General features: G+C 47.1%; 1 protein-coding gene across 1 annotated transcript in view; it reads right to left on the reverse strand.

Annotated features, from left to right (window-relative positions):
* The window catches only part of DCC (DCC netrin 1 receptor), a 591,220-nt gene that overhangs the window by 26,601 nt on the left and 547,160 nt on the right, over positions 1 to 17,459 (reverse strand). Inside the window, exon 22 of the mRNA XM_015428299.1 lies at positions 9,768 to 9,923. Coding sequence (XP_015283785.1) covers positions 9,768 to 9,923 — 156 coding nt within the window. The remainder of the gene's footprint in view (positions 1 to 9,767; positions 9,924 to 17,459) is intronic.

The following is a 17,459-nucleotide window of genomic DNA, read 5'->3' on the forward strand; positions in this document are numbered from 1 at the left end:
CCTTCAGAGGAACTGGTTGGCCAGTGTGAGAGGCAGGATGCTGGGCTAGATGGATCACTGGTCTGATCCAGAAGGGCTTTTCTCTTTCTTTGCGGGTTTTTAAACAGAGGCCAGAGGGCCATCTGACAGCATTGCTGATTCTGTGAACTTAGGCAGATCATGAGAGAGAGGACAGGGAGGGCTGCATCAGTACTTAGTTCTTGTGGATCTTTCTTACACACCCAGGGAAATGCCAGTCACCACTTTGGGGTCAGGAAGCAATTTTTCTCCAGGCCAGTTTGCCCGGGGATCCTGGAGGTTTTTGTCATCTTCTGGACATGGAGCAGGGGTCACCGGGTGTGTGTGTGTGGGAGGTATTGGTGAGTTACCTGCATTGTGCAGGGTGGTGGACTAGATGACCGTGGAGGTATTTTCCAAGTCTATGATTCTTTGAAGGGGAGCTCTGCTCAGTAGTGGGGCAGAGTGGTTTGGCTCTATCTCTGGGAGAGAACAGAGTACCCGATTGTTACACCTGTCTCTGGAAGGTTCGTAGGTTCACATTTTTTTCCTCCTTTAAAAGGGTGACAGTAGAATGGAAGTGCCTTCTTTGATTAGCAAAACTGAATGGAGCAAGCAGGTTGTATTTATTAATTAATTAATTTATTATTTATTTATTAATCAGATTTATACCCCACCCTCCCCCGTAGGGCTCAGGGCGGCTTACAGGGCAAGAAATCTTGCAACAATAAAACATACCATTCCTATATTTTAAAACATATTATACAATTCAAAACCAGTCCCAATACAACTAAAGTGCTCGATGATCTTCAGTTCCAAAACCCCCAAAGAAGATGACGGACCATGCCCAGAAGTTCCCAGTAGTCACTCAGTGGCTTCAGTATTCAGATATTAAAGAATTCAGATGTTCCCTTCCTAGGGCCTCTTCCACCACCCCCATGATGGTAATATAGCGGGGGGGGGGGGCAGTTAAAAGGACCAAGATTCATAATCTAGAGCTGATCTGTTTTGGTACTAAGAACCTCTTCCAATGTTTAAGGAAATATGCGATGTACTGCAGTGGTTCCTGTGACCCAAAGGCAGGATAAGAACATAAGAATAGCATAAAAGAATCATAGAATTGGGAGGGACCACCAGGGCCATCTCATCCAACCCCCTGGGTTAGTCAGGCCTAGGAATACGTACAACATGCCACACCTTCTGCTTGCTACACTTTATGCTCTAGCACCTGGCCATGCCACTCATCTCAGGAACTAGGGCTGCCAGCTCTGTGTTTGGAAATACCCCGAGATATGGGGGGTGGAGCCTGGGGAGGGCGGGGTTTGGGGAGGGGAGGGACCTCAGCAGAGTCCACCCTCCAAATCAGGCATTTTCTCCAGGAGAACTGATCTTGCTCATCTGGAGACAGGCCCGTAGCCAGGAATTTTTAAGTCGGGGGGCATTTAAATTTCTTAGGGGGCATCGGCTAATTGAATTAAAGGTAATTTAATCAAAGTCAATTAACTTACACTGACGTTAATTAACTTACCTTTCTTTCCTTGCCAGCCTGGGAGGCTGTGGGGGAGAAAGAGACACGCAAGAAAGTGGGGCACAGGAACCCCGCATGGGATCCCGGGCACTTGGGGGCCCGCCAGCAACAAGTACTTTCCAGGGGGAAATAGACCTTCTGAAGGAAATAGAGAGGTGCTGTCTGGCTCTGTGCAGCCACTGTAGCCAGCCCTTTGCACCAGACAGCTGCACAGGAATATCTGGCTCCTTCCCCACACCTGCCACCACTCAGGGCCCCTGGGATGGATGGGGAGTCGTGAGGCCTCACCAGTAAGTTGGGGGGGCCTAGCCCGAGATGCCCCACTGTAGCTACAGGCCTTTCTGGAGATCAATTGCAATAGCGGGAGATCTTCTGGAGGCCGGCAACCCTATCAGGCATACTGTTCTGCAGAACACACCCTCTGGACCGACACTGAGGTGCAATCACTGACTCTGGACTCATGCAGTCAGCCCCTTCCAGAAAATTGGAAACTATCCAGCACAGTGAGCTATCCTGCAGAAATCCCTCGCAGCTCAGGGAGGTTGACTAAAATCCAGCCCCGCTAGCCTGTAATGTGTGGGTTTCATATTATCATTGACACACATAAGAGAGACACGCCGTGAAACCATTCTGACAAAGGCCCCTATATTCATGCCGGCAGATCGCATAAAAGAAAGGAGTCAGCACAAAGTCATTATTCTTGTCTTACCGCTCCCTGCTTTTTTGACAGTGGTCAAAATGGCAGACAGCTTTATCATCCAGGGATGGAAGGTGCCAATTGAGGTCTGCCTTTCCCCCTCATTTTCTCCAGTTTCTCTTTCAGCAGATGGCTGAGTTGGGAATTATTATTTTATTTTTTTTGCTAAGGGTGATTTTTCAGCATTGGGTTTTTTTTCCAGGTCATTAGAAATGGGTTTCAAGAAACAGAAAGAAGGATTTGAGCATGGCCCATTTGACGGAATGAATGGTGACACCCTCCATAATGTCATTGCGCATGATGAATTTGAAGGGGCACATCCTGCCGATCAATAGTATGTCCAGTCATGTAATGATGCAGGGACGGTTACTCCAAAATGAGTTATTGCAATGCATGGTTTTGCTCTTGTCTGCATATGGGCACAGAGCTTGCCTTAGGTTAAAAATATTGGACGTGTTACAGGATTTATCTGCTGTGTCTCCTGACACTATTCATAGAGTAAATGAATATCAGCAGAAACAGACATTTTCTGATCGGTAACACACTAATTCTAGCCCTGATTGAGTGAAATTAATATTCATTATTGACTAAATACATTTTTCCCCATCCTGCATCTGATTGAAGTTTGCATTGAGAAATGTTTTTCAGTGAGACACGGTTGGGCAAAGTGTCTGGACAGGATGCCATGTAGCCTGCATGTTTCAAACCTCACTGGTCCTTAGACATTCATAAGAACATAAGAGAAGCCAATGTTGGATCAGGCCAAAGACCAGTCCAACACTCTGTCACACAGTGGCCAAAAATACCAGGTGCCATCAGGAGGTCCAGCATTGGGGGCTAGGCTCTGTTGAGAAAGAGACTGATATTTGCTTTTTATGGAGTTATATCTGCTGACACACACACACCACATGAACTGTGCATACATGTATACCCATAGGCTTAAGGGAAAGCTGCTTAAATTACCTGTTGTGAGAGGTTTTCACATAGAAGGTACCTGCCTACATTTCATGTTAATGAAGCTTGCAAACACATACAGCTCCTAGCCTTAGGGAAAGAGAAGCACATTTCCCCATTGTTAACAGAAACCACAGCTTAAAGACAAGCAATCCCCCATTACTAGAGGACTTGATGTCACGCAATACACAGATCTGATTTACATCTGAATTGCCATTTCCTGGCAGATGTTGCTTTGATTGCCTGGGAAAGCCGAGATCTATCTGCACATCAAGGAAGATCCTGACGCCCAGCTTTCACACCTAACCAGATGGCTTGTCCATGAGTTAGAGTCTAGAATTTCAAATATTGGCCAAACCCTTAAAATAGACACCCTTACTACACGCACCAATGGTTGTAGTCATGGGATGGACATACAGGTAGGTGGGTTTCCAGTTTGGCAAGGTTGCCACCCACCCGAAGATTTACCTATAAAACTCAGGGACCATGTGATGGGTCTTTTGCTAGCCGCAAACCCTTCATCATCCTCTGTCTGCTTTTACCCCCTAATGCCCAGCTTGCTATCCAACAACCCTTTTTGTCTATTCTTGATCTCTTGGTGTGCGCAGCCAAGGAGGTCCATACTTGCCGGCTGGTTCTGGCAGTGTGACTTAGAAAAACCCCTAGGTTCTACTTCCTTACCCTCAAATCTTCATCGCAACAGACAAGGCTCCAGGAACAGATAAGTATGAACGATACCCACCTACCTCCTAAGTAAAAAGGAACTATTTTTCTATTTCTGTACTCCTAAGGAACTTGATTGTATGTGCGTGAGATTCTGTTTTGTGTGTATGCGATTTTGATATTCTTCAGTAAAAGCCAAATTGTTTTGAATTCACCAGTCTCGTCTCTCTCACTGGGACATTCTTGGGGTGGACTGGACCTCCGTAAATTTTGGCAGGAACCCATATTAAATTTAGTTTGCCATCTGCTGTAGATAAAGCAGTTTGGCTAACCGCTTAGTATCACCCCATGCCTAGCGGCCAGCAACCCATGGAGCAAGGCTGTGAATCCATGATAGAAGATGGTCCCAGGTTCAATTCCTGGCATCTCCAGTTAAAAGGATCAGATAGTAGGTGATATAAAAGACCTCTGCCTGAGATCATAGAGAGCAGCTGCCAGTCTTGAGTAGATAATACTGACTTTATGAACCAATGGTCTGGTACAGTATAAGGCAGCTACATGTGTTCATATATGTTTCCCGGATGAGGCAAATTGTTTAGACCTCTTCCAGTCTGATCTTAGACCTGGTTATACGACTGAAACAGCCTTGGTTGCCCTGGTGGATGACTTGTGGAGGGAGATGGTCAGCAGGAGTGTGACTTGGTTGATTTTCCTGGACTTCTCAGTGGCTTTTGATCACGGTATCTGTCTGGATGGCCTATCTAGACTGGGATTGGGGGGCACTGTTCTGTAGAACAATCCCTCTCAATCCCAGTCTAGATAGGCTGTCCAGACTTACTTGGAGGGTAGGTTTCAGGAGGTGGCGATCAGGGACTGCTGCTCAGTCCCTTGGCCTTTGGGGTCCTACAAGGTTCCATCTTGTACCTGATGTTCTTTAACAGGTACATGAAAGTGCTGGGTGAGGTCATCCAGAGAGTTGGGCTGGGCTGTTACCAATATGAAAATGATACTCAGTTCTATCTTGTGCTTCCAGCTGATCCCATGGAGGCCTGGAGGAAGTTTTGCAGTGGGTACGGGCTAATAAACTGAAGCTTAATCCTGACTAGATGGAAGTGCTACTGGCGGGCAGAAAGCCTCACCAGGGATTTAAGAAGTCATCTGTTCTAGATGATATTACACTCTCCTTGAAGGAACAGGTCCATAGCCTGGAGGTGTTCTTGGATCCAGGCCTACTGCTGGATAAGCTGGTGGCAGCTGTGGCCAAGAATGCCTCTTACCAGCTTCAACCGATTAGCCAGCTGTGGTTTCTCCTGAGCAGAAAAGATCTGGCCACTGTGGTCCATGACCTGGTTACATCTAGACTAGAGTACTGTAGTGTGTTCTACATGGGACTGGATATTGACAAGTGGGTCAAAGGGACCGTATCGCTCCAGTCTTCGCCCATCTACACTAGCTTCCAAATTGCTTCCAGGCACAATTCAAGGTGCTTAACCTTTAAAGGCCTAAAGGTTTGGAACCAAGGTACCTGAAAGACCCATTATGGTCGTCTTCAGAAGCTCTGTTTCCGGTCCCCCACCTTCTGAGATTAGGCAGGTGGTCATCCTGGAGAGGGCCTTCTCAGTCATGGCAACAAAGCTCTGGAATTCTCTCCCCAGGGAGACTCACCCCCCCCCCCCCCTGCCACCTTCTGGCGGGGGGGGGTTTCATTTGGCATTTCCTCAATGGTCCCTCCTCCTTATCCAGTGTTCTTAGAATCACAGAATCATAGAGTGGGCAGGAACCTCCAGTGTCATCTAGTGTAACCCCCTGCACAATGCAGGAAATTCACAACTACCTCCTTCCTCCACACTCCATGACCCCAGATCCATGCCCAGAAGATGGGAGGGGGAGGAAACCCTCCAGGATCCCTAGCCAAACTGCCCAGGAGAAAATTGCTTTCTGACCCCAAAGTGGCGAGGGCCACAAGAACTAAGCATTGACGCAACCCTTCCTGCCCTCCCTTCTCAGGATCTGCCTAAGTTCACAGAATCAGCATTGCTGAAAATCTGTTCAGTTCTTATGTTTTAGATGTATTTTAACTGTTTTGAGAGCATTTTAACTATTTTAAAAATCATGTTAATGATGTATGTTTGGGAGTGAGGTTGATTTTTAATGGCATTACAATTTTATCGTGTGTGTTTTAAATGGTTATCCGCCTTGGTGGCCCCTTGTAAGGGCAGAAAGGTGGGATACAAATTTTGAAAATAATAATAAAGCTACCAAGGTGGAATCTCACACAGGGAAGTTGACTTTATCCATCCAGTGTCCCTTTCAAACTGGCCCGAGTGGTGCTATTTTCATCAGTCATCTGACTGAGAATGACAATGTGGGAAAGGGTTTATTTTATTTATGTATTTATTTTTTGTGGTTTATATCCCGCCCTACCCCGCAAGTGGGCTCAGGGCAGCTCGCATCGAAGACATAAATCAACAAAAAGGAAAATTTAAAATATCACATACACAGTTCCGATTAAAATTAGATCAATACGTTAAAACAATAGGTTATGGTTTAAAGCAGGCATGCCACTTATCTTCAACACAATGAATATTCCAAGAAGATAGATCTAGATGGGTTGCTGTGTTAGTCTGTCTGTAGCGGCAGAAAAGAGCAAGTGTCCAGTAGCACCTTAAAGACCAGAGGTCATTTCGGGGGGGATCACGGGGGATTGCAATTCCCCCGGGTGAGGTCCAGGGGGCGGGGCACATGACGAAGCCCCGCCCCCTGCTTCCGGCCGCCCCGCTTCCGGCCCTCATTCAGCCAGGAGGAGGCAGGAGAAGAGGGAGGGTAAGTTCCTTCCTCCCTGCCTCTCCCCACCCCTGCCTGCCTGGGGTCAGGGAGGGCCTTCGCGGGGCTTCCTTGCACTCCCGCCGGCCTTGCAGGTCCACCGCCGGGCTCCTAATGGGGCTCGGCAGTGGAGCTGCAAGGCCGGCGGTGGCGGCCGGGACCATTGGGGGTGGGGTGTGTGGCCTTATGACACACTTCCGGTGATGTCAGGGGGTGTGGCATATGCTAATGAGTTATGCTAATGAGTTCCCCTAGCTCTTTTTCTACAAAACGACCTCTGTTAAAGACTAACAAAATTCGGAGCTCCCGTGAGTCACTGCTCACTGTATCTGAAGCAGTGAGCAGCGACTCATGAAAGCTCATCCCCTGCCATAAATGTTGTTAGTTTTTAAGGTGTCACTGGACTCTTGCTCTTTTCTACTGCAACAAATATTCCAGTTTTACTATACTTGGAGGAAGCAGAGGATGGGAGAAAAGAGATAAAACCTGTTCCTCCACACACCTCTCTCTCTCTGTCTCTGCTGTATAGGCAATGGCAAGAGAAAGCCCCTTGGAAAGTTCAGCTATTAAGTTCAAGTCCCGCCTAAGCCCATCCAAAGCTCTTGAACTGAGGCATAAGAAAATGCACCGCTCGGCTGGCTTCTTACATGTCAGCAGTGATGCGCGCAATGTTTTCATCTGGTTGATTATGAGCACATCTTGCTTTGACAGCTTAAAGATCTCCCTCTGTTCACGGGGAGATGATGAGGCCGGCCCTGACCGGATCATGGAGAGGGCAAAGAAGGCTTCGAAGAGTTTCAGTCATGGAGAAGTAAGACGTGGGCATTTTGTGCCCCTGGCTTGACAACCTCTGACGTCTTCATTCGCTTGGTGGTAATGTTAGACCAAATGATAGTTTCAAAGCTTAGCCAGTCAGGTCTGCAGGAGAAGAGCGAGATTCGAGTCCAGTAGCATCTCAGAGACCAAACCGATTTGCAGGGAATGAGCTCTTGAGGGTCAAAGCTGACAAAGGGATATGACATCCCTGACTCTTGAAAGCTCATATGCCAGAAACCTCGTTGGTCTCTGAGGTGCTACTGGACTCAAATCTAGTTGTCTGACCAGGAAAGTTCCCTTGAGTGACCTCAACAAGATCCCCATGTGAGGAACCAAGAAAAAGGGCTGGGGGAGTCTACATCAGCTTCATTTTTCACCAAAGGAGGATGGGTCCTCACTACAGTTGGTACAGAAACAACACACAGCCCCCAGGGGAAATCACCGACATGTATTTCAAGTGAAACACAAAATCGTAAGAACATAAGAGACGCCAATATTGGATCAGGCCAAAGGCCCATCTAGTCCAACACTCTGTGTCACACAGTGGCCAGAAATACCAGTGCCATCAGGAGGTCCATCAGTGGGGCCAGGACACTAGAAGCCCTCCCACTGTTGCCTCCTCCCCAAGCACCAAGATGTCAGAGCATCACTTGCCCCAGAGCCCCTATCTATACCTCGTGGCTAATAGCCACTGATGGACCTCTGCTCCATATGCCTATCTAATTCCCTCTTGAAGCCGTCCATGCTTGTAGCCGCCACCACTTCCTGTGGCAGTGAATTCCAAGTGTTAATCACTCTTTGGGTGAAGAAGTACTTCCTTTTATCCGTTCTAACCCAACCGCTCAGCAATTTCATGGAGTGCCCACGAGTTCCTGTATTGTGAGAAAGGGAGAAAAGTACCTCTTTCTCTACCTGCTCTGTCCCATGTATTATCTTGTAAACCTCAATCATGTCATCCCTCAGTCGTCTTTTCTCCAAGCTAAAGAGCCCTAAGCGCTTTAACCTTTCCTCATAGGGAAAGTTCAGCAAACACCCCATAAAGAGATTGCAGGGGCCATAAGCTGCTGCTCAGAAGGTGAGCAGGGAAAGGAATTGTTTGTACTTCCTCAGCAGCTTTTTCAGTCCATCCTGACAGGAAAGTGGGGGGGGGGGAGTTCCTTTTGCGAGATTTCCACAAAGCACATATGGAAGTGGAATGGTTAAGACAGCTGAATTCCAAACAACCTTTTGTATTGTTGCATCATCATCATGAGAATAGGAAGAAGAAGAAGAAGAAGAAGAAGAAGAAGAAGAAGAAGAAGAAGAAGAAGAAGAAGAAGAAGAAGAAGAAGAAGAAGAAGAAGAAGAAGAATTCAGAACCACCTCGTGGAGCTTACATGGTCTCCAGTTTGAAGCACACCATTACCCAACTTCATTCCCTCCTCCTAGTCAATTTAAATCAGTCATGTAATGAGAAGTTTCCTTTCAAATGCCCTGAGGGGACCCACACAGCCTCCTACAATTTTTAGGGAACTTGAAACATTCCCCCTCTCCCAGTTACCAGGTGTTCTTAAGGCAGCCAGTATATAGGAATGGATCCGCTGCCATGATGTAAGTTTGGTGGTAAGCAAATGGAGTACGGAGATCACTGAGACAGGATTTTTTATGCAAACAACAAAGAAGACTTGGTTATTTACAGATTGGTTTCAAGGAACAGACCCGCAGCACAGGCCCCCAGGTAGACAAAGGAGAAACCTGGCTGAGGCACATTAATTTAAACTCGTTATGGCATCAGAAGGTAGCTTGAATTGTCTGTAATTCAGGCAAAAAGAGGCTTTTACATCCTCTCGCACACAGGATTCCACCCACACCAGCCTGCCCTTTCCCCAGAGTCAGATTAAATGGCACCAGATCTGCTCATTGCCAGAGACAGGCCTAACAACCGGGTACTCCGTTCTCTCTCAAAGGTAGAACCAAAGCACTCTGCCACAATACCGAGTAGAGCTCCCCTTTCTGTCTGCTTTTTTCCCTGAGCTAGACCGGACCTCTCACTGCTCTCTCCCGGAGGCAGAACTCAACTTCACTCCTGCAGTGCTTCCCTCCACCATTCTATCCCCCTTCTCAACGGTGATTGGATGCTGAAGCAGCCCTCCCATAGGCTCAGCTGAGTGGCTGTTTTATTCCCTTCTGGGGCGGGACAGCCTCCTATCAATCACAAGCACCTTACGGGGGTCTGTTTGCACTGTGCCTCTTATTTATTTCGAAACCCTTGAGCTGGGCAAAAGAAACAAGGCAAAGCCCTCTACTTACTTCTTCCCGTTCCAAAAGTCCGATCTACTGATAGCGTCGGGAACGGCACCGGTCGGAGAGTGAACTGGGGATGTGGGTAGCCACACGTGGGAGATGGCAGGATTCCTGGGTACTGAGCGCTTTCTAGCGTCGGGACTGGGATGGCGCTCACTACAGCTGGGGGAAAAGAAAACAGATTAAGCACTGCAGTGTCACGGATCTTGGCAGAAAATAAATCAGGGGATTTCAAGTTGGGAGCCACTAATGTTCTCGAAGAACTGATTAATGGAAAGACTTACACGAGATACCAGTCCGTGGCATTCAAAATCTGGGCTTGCTTTTGGGGTTCCATTACAGTAGGTGCCCATGGGAATTATGGCACCCTCTGACTCCTTTCCTGGTGCCCAACAAGTGTTTTTAGAAAGTGAGTGAGGCCAAGTGGGGCTTTTGCTCAGCATGGCTTCCGATTGGCCACTGGTGATTTGATTGGGTGGACAGATTTTTACCAATGTTGCTTTGGCAACAGCTGCCACCACAGTACAAGGATCTCCACTGTGTGACTGGAGGTCAGCTGCGGCAGCCATTTTGTGGCTGCCACTGTCTCCTGCCGCAGTTCATTTTGTTACATTACAACAAACAGGACCACGGTGTGTAATAGTATGAGGGAAGCTTAGCCAATTATTATATGCCGTAGACCCAGTCACATTAGAGCTTGCTATAGGAGCTCCCCAGTCACCAGAATCTAAGCGCGGTAGCGTACATCAAAAATTGTATAAGCATTTTGAAATATGGCTTGCAGCACTTCATTCTAATGAAGAAATAAGTACAGAATGACAAACCTGATGAAGGGCACGCAAACGGACAGTGTACTAGAACTCCGTCATTTGTCTGTGACTAGTATTGTATTACTTTGTATGTACTGCTAAGCTTTATATCACATATTGTAGTGTTATTGGTAATAACTGAATTCTCAACATTGCATATAAAAACCAACAAATATTATTTAATTGTACACGGTGATTTACTGTTTCACTGGCAGTTCATTTTGTGGCTGTCAAAATTCCACAGGGGCCCACAGGCCCTAAAACGTTGGGGACCACCACATTACATGGTTCCTTTTCTTCCCACCCCAGGGATGAGACCTAATGACACACACTTGGTGATCTGATTTGAGCCCGTTCACAGGGAGGGCGGGGTAAAAATGCAATAATAATAATAATAAAATAAACATCCCCGTTCGATTTTGAACTCAATATCCCCATCTTGTTAATTTGACAGGAATATCCTCATTTCAGATTTACTTCTCCTTTGGAAGAAACGAACCCACACAAATCTCTACTATTGCACCATCCTCTGATTCCAGGTGCTGAAACGTTCCTGTAAAAAGGCACATATTGGTTAATATTATTTGTTTTAGAGGGTAGCCAGGTTGGCCTGCAGCAGAAGAGATGGATTTCAGTCCAGTACCACCTTAGAGACCAATGAGATTTTTAGAAATCTTGTTGGTCCGTAAGGTGCTACTGGACTCGAATGCTATGTGTGTGACAGTTGCATATAAATGGCATAAAAAATAGAATCACAGAATCATTGAGTTGGAAGGGACCTCCAGGGTCATCTAGTCCAACCCCCTGCACAATCCAGGAGATTCACAAATACCTCCTCCCCACACCCCCAGTGTCCCCTGTTCAATGCCCAGAAGATGACAAAAAACCTCCAGGAACCCCGGCCCAACTGGCCTGGAGAAAAACTGCTTCCTGGTATGTACTCAACAGTGGTATAAAAGCAGCATAAAAGATTAAAAAAAAAGAACAATCAATGACAGAACAAGAAATAAGATGGATCCTAATGGATGACAAAGACAACAATTTGAATCACCATATCCCTTTGCCATACTTCCCAATCCTCCATGGAGTCTTAGTAGAAAGGAATTACCTTATTCTGGAACCCACCAAAATATTTCATGCTGTATAACTTATGTTTCTTGAAAAGTATAGGTTTTGAAAGGATGTGAGACAACTGGAAAGGGTCTGATGCCTTTGATCTGGGATGGTTGTTTCACACATCAGTCATAACTCCAAGGCCTAAGTTTTTTTTATTGGGGAATGAAATTATGGATTTTAGAACTTCAGTCTGCAGAGAGGGGCTCGCCAAACTGAATGTTCTTCTTTCCAAATATATGCCCTGTACATGGAGCACTAGAATATTGGACAAAGAAAACCTTCTGTATGACACATGACAATTTGTATTGAAGGATCGGACAGTTATACAGCCACAAACTAATTGAATCAGTGAGAGCCAGTGTAGTGTAGTAGTTAAGAGAGGTGAACTCCTATTCTGGAGAACTGGGTTTGATTCCCCACTCCTCCTCCATGTGAAGACTTCTGGGTGGCCTTGGGCCAGTCACAGTTCTCTCAGAACTCTCTCAGCCCCACCTACCTCACAAAGTGACTATTGTGGGGAGAGGAAGGAAAGATGATTGTAAGCCACTCTGAGACCCCTTAGGCTAGAGAAAAGCAGGTTATAAAAACCTTATTCTCTCGTGAACAGTCTCCCACAAGTAGTGGCATGCACCAGTAGCATAGGTTTGGCTGCTGGAAATCAGGAGTATACTTTGAACTATCCAACCCAGCACAAAGTCACTATTGATATTTTTATGGCCTGCCAGGACCTTGACAATGCCGTCTCCTGACCTGCCTTGTTTGCAGTCACTCCAAATTGATGAGCTGGGCTCCATGATGGAAGCTACAGCGATTAATTGACCCAGAGGAAAACAAAAGGTCCATCAGAGTGTCTAAGTTGACATACAACCCAACTTCCCTTATTTAGGAACCACAGTTCTTAATTTCTAGCACCCGTCACTGGAAAATAGCTAACTACCTACGTCTTTGGAGGTGCCTTGTTAAAGTTTTGTTAGGGAGAGTTGCTAGGGATATCTCTCTTCAGGGCTCAGCTTCTATACTCCCATAGTTTATTACTTATTTAGTTTCTATCCTATCCTTCCTCTAAGGAGCTCAGGGTAGAGTACATGGTTCTCCTCTCCTAGGTCCATTCCACATTTGCCTGCCACTCCGGATTTTCTCAGTGTTCGATTGGAGGCAATTGAAGTCCAAGGCAAAACAACATCCAAATAACCCGGGGCAACAGCTGGCTGAAACCGGGCTGACCACTGAAGGGAGGGAATGTAATGCAGAATGGGAGGAAAAACCCAGAATATAAAAAGAAGGCTGAACTCGATTTTAGTGCAGAATTGCTTGGACAACACCATGGCGAACATGAATTAAAAGGAGAGTGCAGAAAGGGCCCTCGTTATTCTCATAACCCCATAAAGTAGGTTAAGATGAGAGAGGATGATTAAGCCAGGGTTACCCAGTAAACCTATGAGGAAAGGTTAAAGCGCTTAGGGCTCTTTAGCTTGGAGAAACGACGACTGAGGGGTGACATGATCGAGGTTTACAAGATTATGCATGGGAAAGAGCAGGTAGAGAAAGCGGTACTTTTCTCCCTTTCTCACAATACAAGAACTCGTGGGCACTCCATGAAACTGCTGAGTGGTCGGGTTAGAATGGATAAAAGGAAGTACTTCTTCACCCAAAGAGTGATTAAAACATGGAATTCACTGCCACAGGAAGTGGTGGCGGCTACAAGCATGGACGGCTTCAAAAGGGAATTAGATAAGCATATGGAGCAGAGGTCCATCAGTGGCTATTAGCCACAAGGTATAGATAGGGGCTCTGGGGCAAGGGATGCTCTGTCATCTTGGTGCTTGGGGGGGGGGGTCAACAGTGGGAGGGCTTCTAATGTCCTGGCCCCACTGGTGGACCTCCTGATGGCACTGGTATTTCTGGCCACTGTGTGATACAGAGTGTTGGACTGGATGGGCCTTTGGCCTGATCCAACATTGGCGTCTCTCATGTTCTTATGTTCTTATGGCAAGTGGGGACTGCAACCTGTGTCTCCCCAGCTATTGTCCAGCTCCCTAACCCCTATACCACACTGGCTCATAGGGTTGCCAACCCCCCCGGTAGGGCGGAATTCCCCCCGCCCCGGAGGCCCGTTACCCAACGCCGGGGAATCGGGGCCCGGGGGGAACTCCGCCCCGGCATGCACGTCACCCGGAAGTGACGTCGCACGCTGGGGGCGGGGCCCCGCCACCTGAAGGGGAAAACTCTTTGTTTTCCCCTCAAATGGCGTGGCCCCGCCCAGCGTGTGACGTCACTTCCGGGTGACACTCCGGCGGCGTGCGTGCGCGCACAAACACACGATCGGCTCCCGGACTAGCAGGACGCTCCCCCGCCGGTCCGTTTTCAAGATTTGGCAACCCTACTGGCTCATAAGGAAGTTAATCTTTGATTTGGGTTGTGGGAGATGAAGCTTGTCTCTAGCACACAAGGGGGTCACACTGCAGAGCATCAGTACTGAGAGGAAAGCTGGATAAAAGTTTTAAATAGATAAAATATTTACATAAATGTAAAAACCTGAATACTACAGCAGCATTGCATGGCTTGACCTGCCATTTCAGGATCTGCAGCTGCTATGGTATATTTTGAATTGGTGATAGAAAATTGTAGGACAATCGTGGTTTCCTAGTGGAGTGGTCCACCAGGATGAGCCCTGGGTTGTAGCCACAGTACCTGCTTGTATCTGCCTTAGAGCTTCATTAAAGAGCCAGAAGTAGGAGATACTTCAGAAGAACCCAGGAGGCATCATGTGTGTGTCTCCAGGGGGCACCCATTCAGAAACAACTATCTCCATCACAGGGCAACACTTGGCTGTAGACCTCCCAACAGTTTGTGATTGGTCCCAAGTCCCCACGACACCATTTTGTGGTTAGCTCTGTCTACCAGGGAAGCCATTTTGTGACGATGCCCTCTCCCTGTCCTTCAAGTTCCAAAGACACCTTGAAGATCAACAAGTTCTTCAGCCAAAAAAGAACAATGTCCCTCTTCGCTTTTAAATTCCTTTGCAGAATTTTTTAAAATAAAACACAACACAAACAAGTAGTGAAGAAACTTTAACAACACGCAGCAGAGGAGAGGTGATGGCATTCACGGAGCGATCCCTCATCAGAGAAAAGGAACATTCCAAACATGTCCGTATTTTCATCTGTGAAGCATCAGAGGGTATGTAATAGATTCACAGAAAGGGGAGCTGACAGGTATTGAAAACATTGCGGGGTGTAGCGCATTTATTTTGGAATGGAGGATGCAATTGGGTAGAACATCTCTTAATCGGGCAGACTCTAGCTGCCATGGCTGGCTTGAGGGAGATAAAAGCCGAACCGTTCAATCAAGTTAAAAACTCCACCGCTTAAAGGGAAGAGACACATGATGAATTAAATCACAAATGAAGTTGATGCTATTTATTATAAAAGCTTATCAATTAGTGCTTGTTTCAAGTTTTCAAACGGCCTCCAAATTAAGAGCGAGGCATGATTTAATGGCAGGGAGTAATTGGAAGATGCCCAATGCTGTCAACTCAATTGGTATTGGAAGGGAGGCAACGCTGAAGCATGGAATTAATTTTCCTTGCTTTTTCAAGAAAAGGGATCTATCATGGTTCATTTCTTCTCCTGATTTTGCTGATATTGGTCTGTCAAAATTAGAGTGACACCCACTTAATGCACAACTCAGCTACCAAATAGGAAAGGACGGGCGGTGTGGAACTCATCTTGATCGTGCACGGAACAATCCCATAGAGAGTAAGTCCAGTCTAAGCTCACCAAAATCAGTGGTTTTAGACTGGAATAACTCTGCATAGGACTGCAGAGTCAATGCCTTGAATGGGTATTCGGGAAAAGGAGTTTATTTTGCATGGATTTCACTCAAGAGTTTCAGGTTCTCCATAATCTAGGCATTACCAATACTAGGTCCAATGACAATGGTATAACTCCCAGAAGGCAAAGCAGTGCAGTTGCCCAAAATCGCAGCTTTTCCTTGCCCACTGCTATTGTATTCAGTTTACATGTTCACGCAAAGCTGCCTTATACTGAATCAGACTCTCGGTCCATCAAAGGCAGTATTGTCTACTCAGACTGGCAGCGGCTCTCTGGGGTATCAGGCTGAGGTCTTTCATGTCCCCTCCTACCTGATCCTTTTAACTGGAGATGCCTGGGATTGAACCGGGGACCTTCTGCATGCCAAGCAGACGCTCTGCCAGTGAGCCACAGCCCCTCCCCTGGTGTTTACTGGTGTTGTGCACCCCCAACCGAAAGAATAGTAGCTTGGTATTGAGCCTGCCTCTCCACTTTGCAGAACTCCTTCCCCATCCCTGGAGGGTGCTGTGTGCCCAATCCTGGTTGTATCTTAGAGCATAAGTGAAACCATCTAAGTAGTACAATGAGTAAGGAATGATTCAGATGCATTTGTTATAGTAATTGAACAGAAACAAGTAGGAAAAGTGGTTCTGGATAGGAGAAAAGATACATTTGCTGATATAATTGTAATCTTGGGTATTGACCAAGTCTGTAGGAAAACCGGTTAATGGGAGAGTTATTCGCATCACACTGAGCTCCTGTTATCCTTCCTGAAGATAAACATTTGACAGAACCTACTTGGAAGGGGATGTGGAGTCTGATGCAGGCTGGTACATCTTGGGCCTGGGAGGGCAAAGGTACTTGGTGGAACCTACAATGATGCTTCAATGATCCAACAATGTGCCCTTTCCATGCTATCAACCCCTCTGCCTCCAGGAACACCTGGACAGATGACATCCTTAAGGCAGCAGAATGCTCACTTGGCAGTATGACACACATCCCTGTTGCCAAGTTTGTTCCAGAAAGATTCTAATCAGGGTGAGGTTTTCCACTGATATACCAGGATGGGAAGAGCTGCAAGTTTACTATGGTCCCGTTCACACGAGGCGATTTGGCCCGGGAGCAGGACAGTTTGGGGGCGGGTCAAACCGGCGCGATCATACCACAACATCCGTAAAGCGCCGTGATTCCGTCCCCGAACTGGCCCTTTCCCGGGAAACTGCGCCTCAAACTGAACCACCTATCTCGGTGGTTCAAGTGGACGCGGTGCTTCTACCCGGGCGTTTGATCGCTGGCGCGTCCTTGCGCCGGCACAACCCCGGGCCGGAGCCGAACTGCGCATGCTCCGACATGCGCAGTTCAGCCGGCTCCCGGTTAGGGCCATGTTTTCTCCCCGGCATTTGATCGCGCCGGGGAGAAAAGGCAGCTCGGCTGGGGGATCCGTGGGATCCCGCCGCACCGTGTCAACGTTGGCACGGCTTTTAAAAGCCGCGCCTTAAGAGGCCTATAAAATCCATTTTGATGCAACATCTCAGCTGCCTAGTTGCTTCGTCCTAATTACCTTGTAGAGAACTCCCTAGAGTCTCAGCAGGTGAGTTCTTGGACCTAACTCAGTCCCCAGATACCTTTTTCTGTTGGTGAGCTCTGCTCTTGTGGTGGCTGTAGTGTGGCTGGAGGACATTTTGGTGGCCAAAAAGTCAATTATCGACTAAAAATGGCAAAAGCCTCCCTTTCTGGGAATAAGAGTCCAAGAAGGGCCTTCTTTATACATGCCTTGTTCTGGATACAAAAACAACCAAATACAATATAGCCAGGGTAGCTTCTGGGCTCGATCCAGTACTTACTAATCAGGAGTTTATTTGATCTTTTACCTACCCTGCCAACATCTGCATACTCTGGACAATGAACCTGCCTTGCCCCAGAGTAACTTCTTTCAATCTCACTCGCTAATCCCATCAACC

This window comes from Gekko japonicus, unplaced genomic scaffold (assembly GCF_001447785.1).
Source record: "Gekko japonicus isolate JY-2015 unplaced genomic scaffold, Gekko_japonicus_V1.1 scaffold614, whole genome shotgun sequence".
Lineage (NCBI taxonomy): Eukaryota > Metazoa > Chordata > Lepidosauria > Squamata > Gekkonidae > Gekko > Gekko japonicus.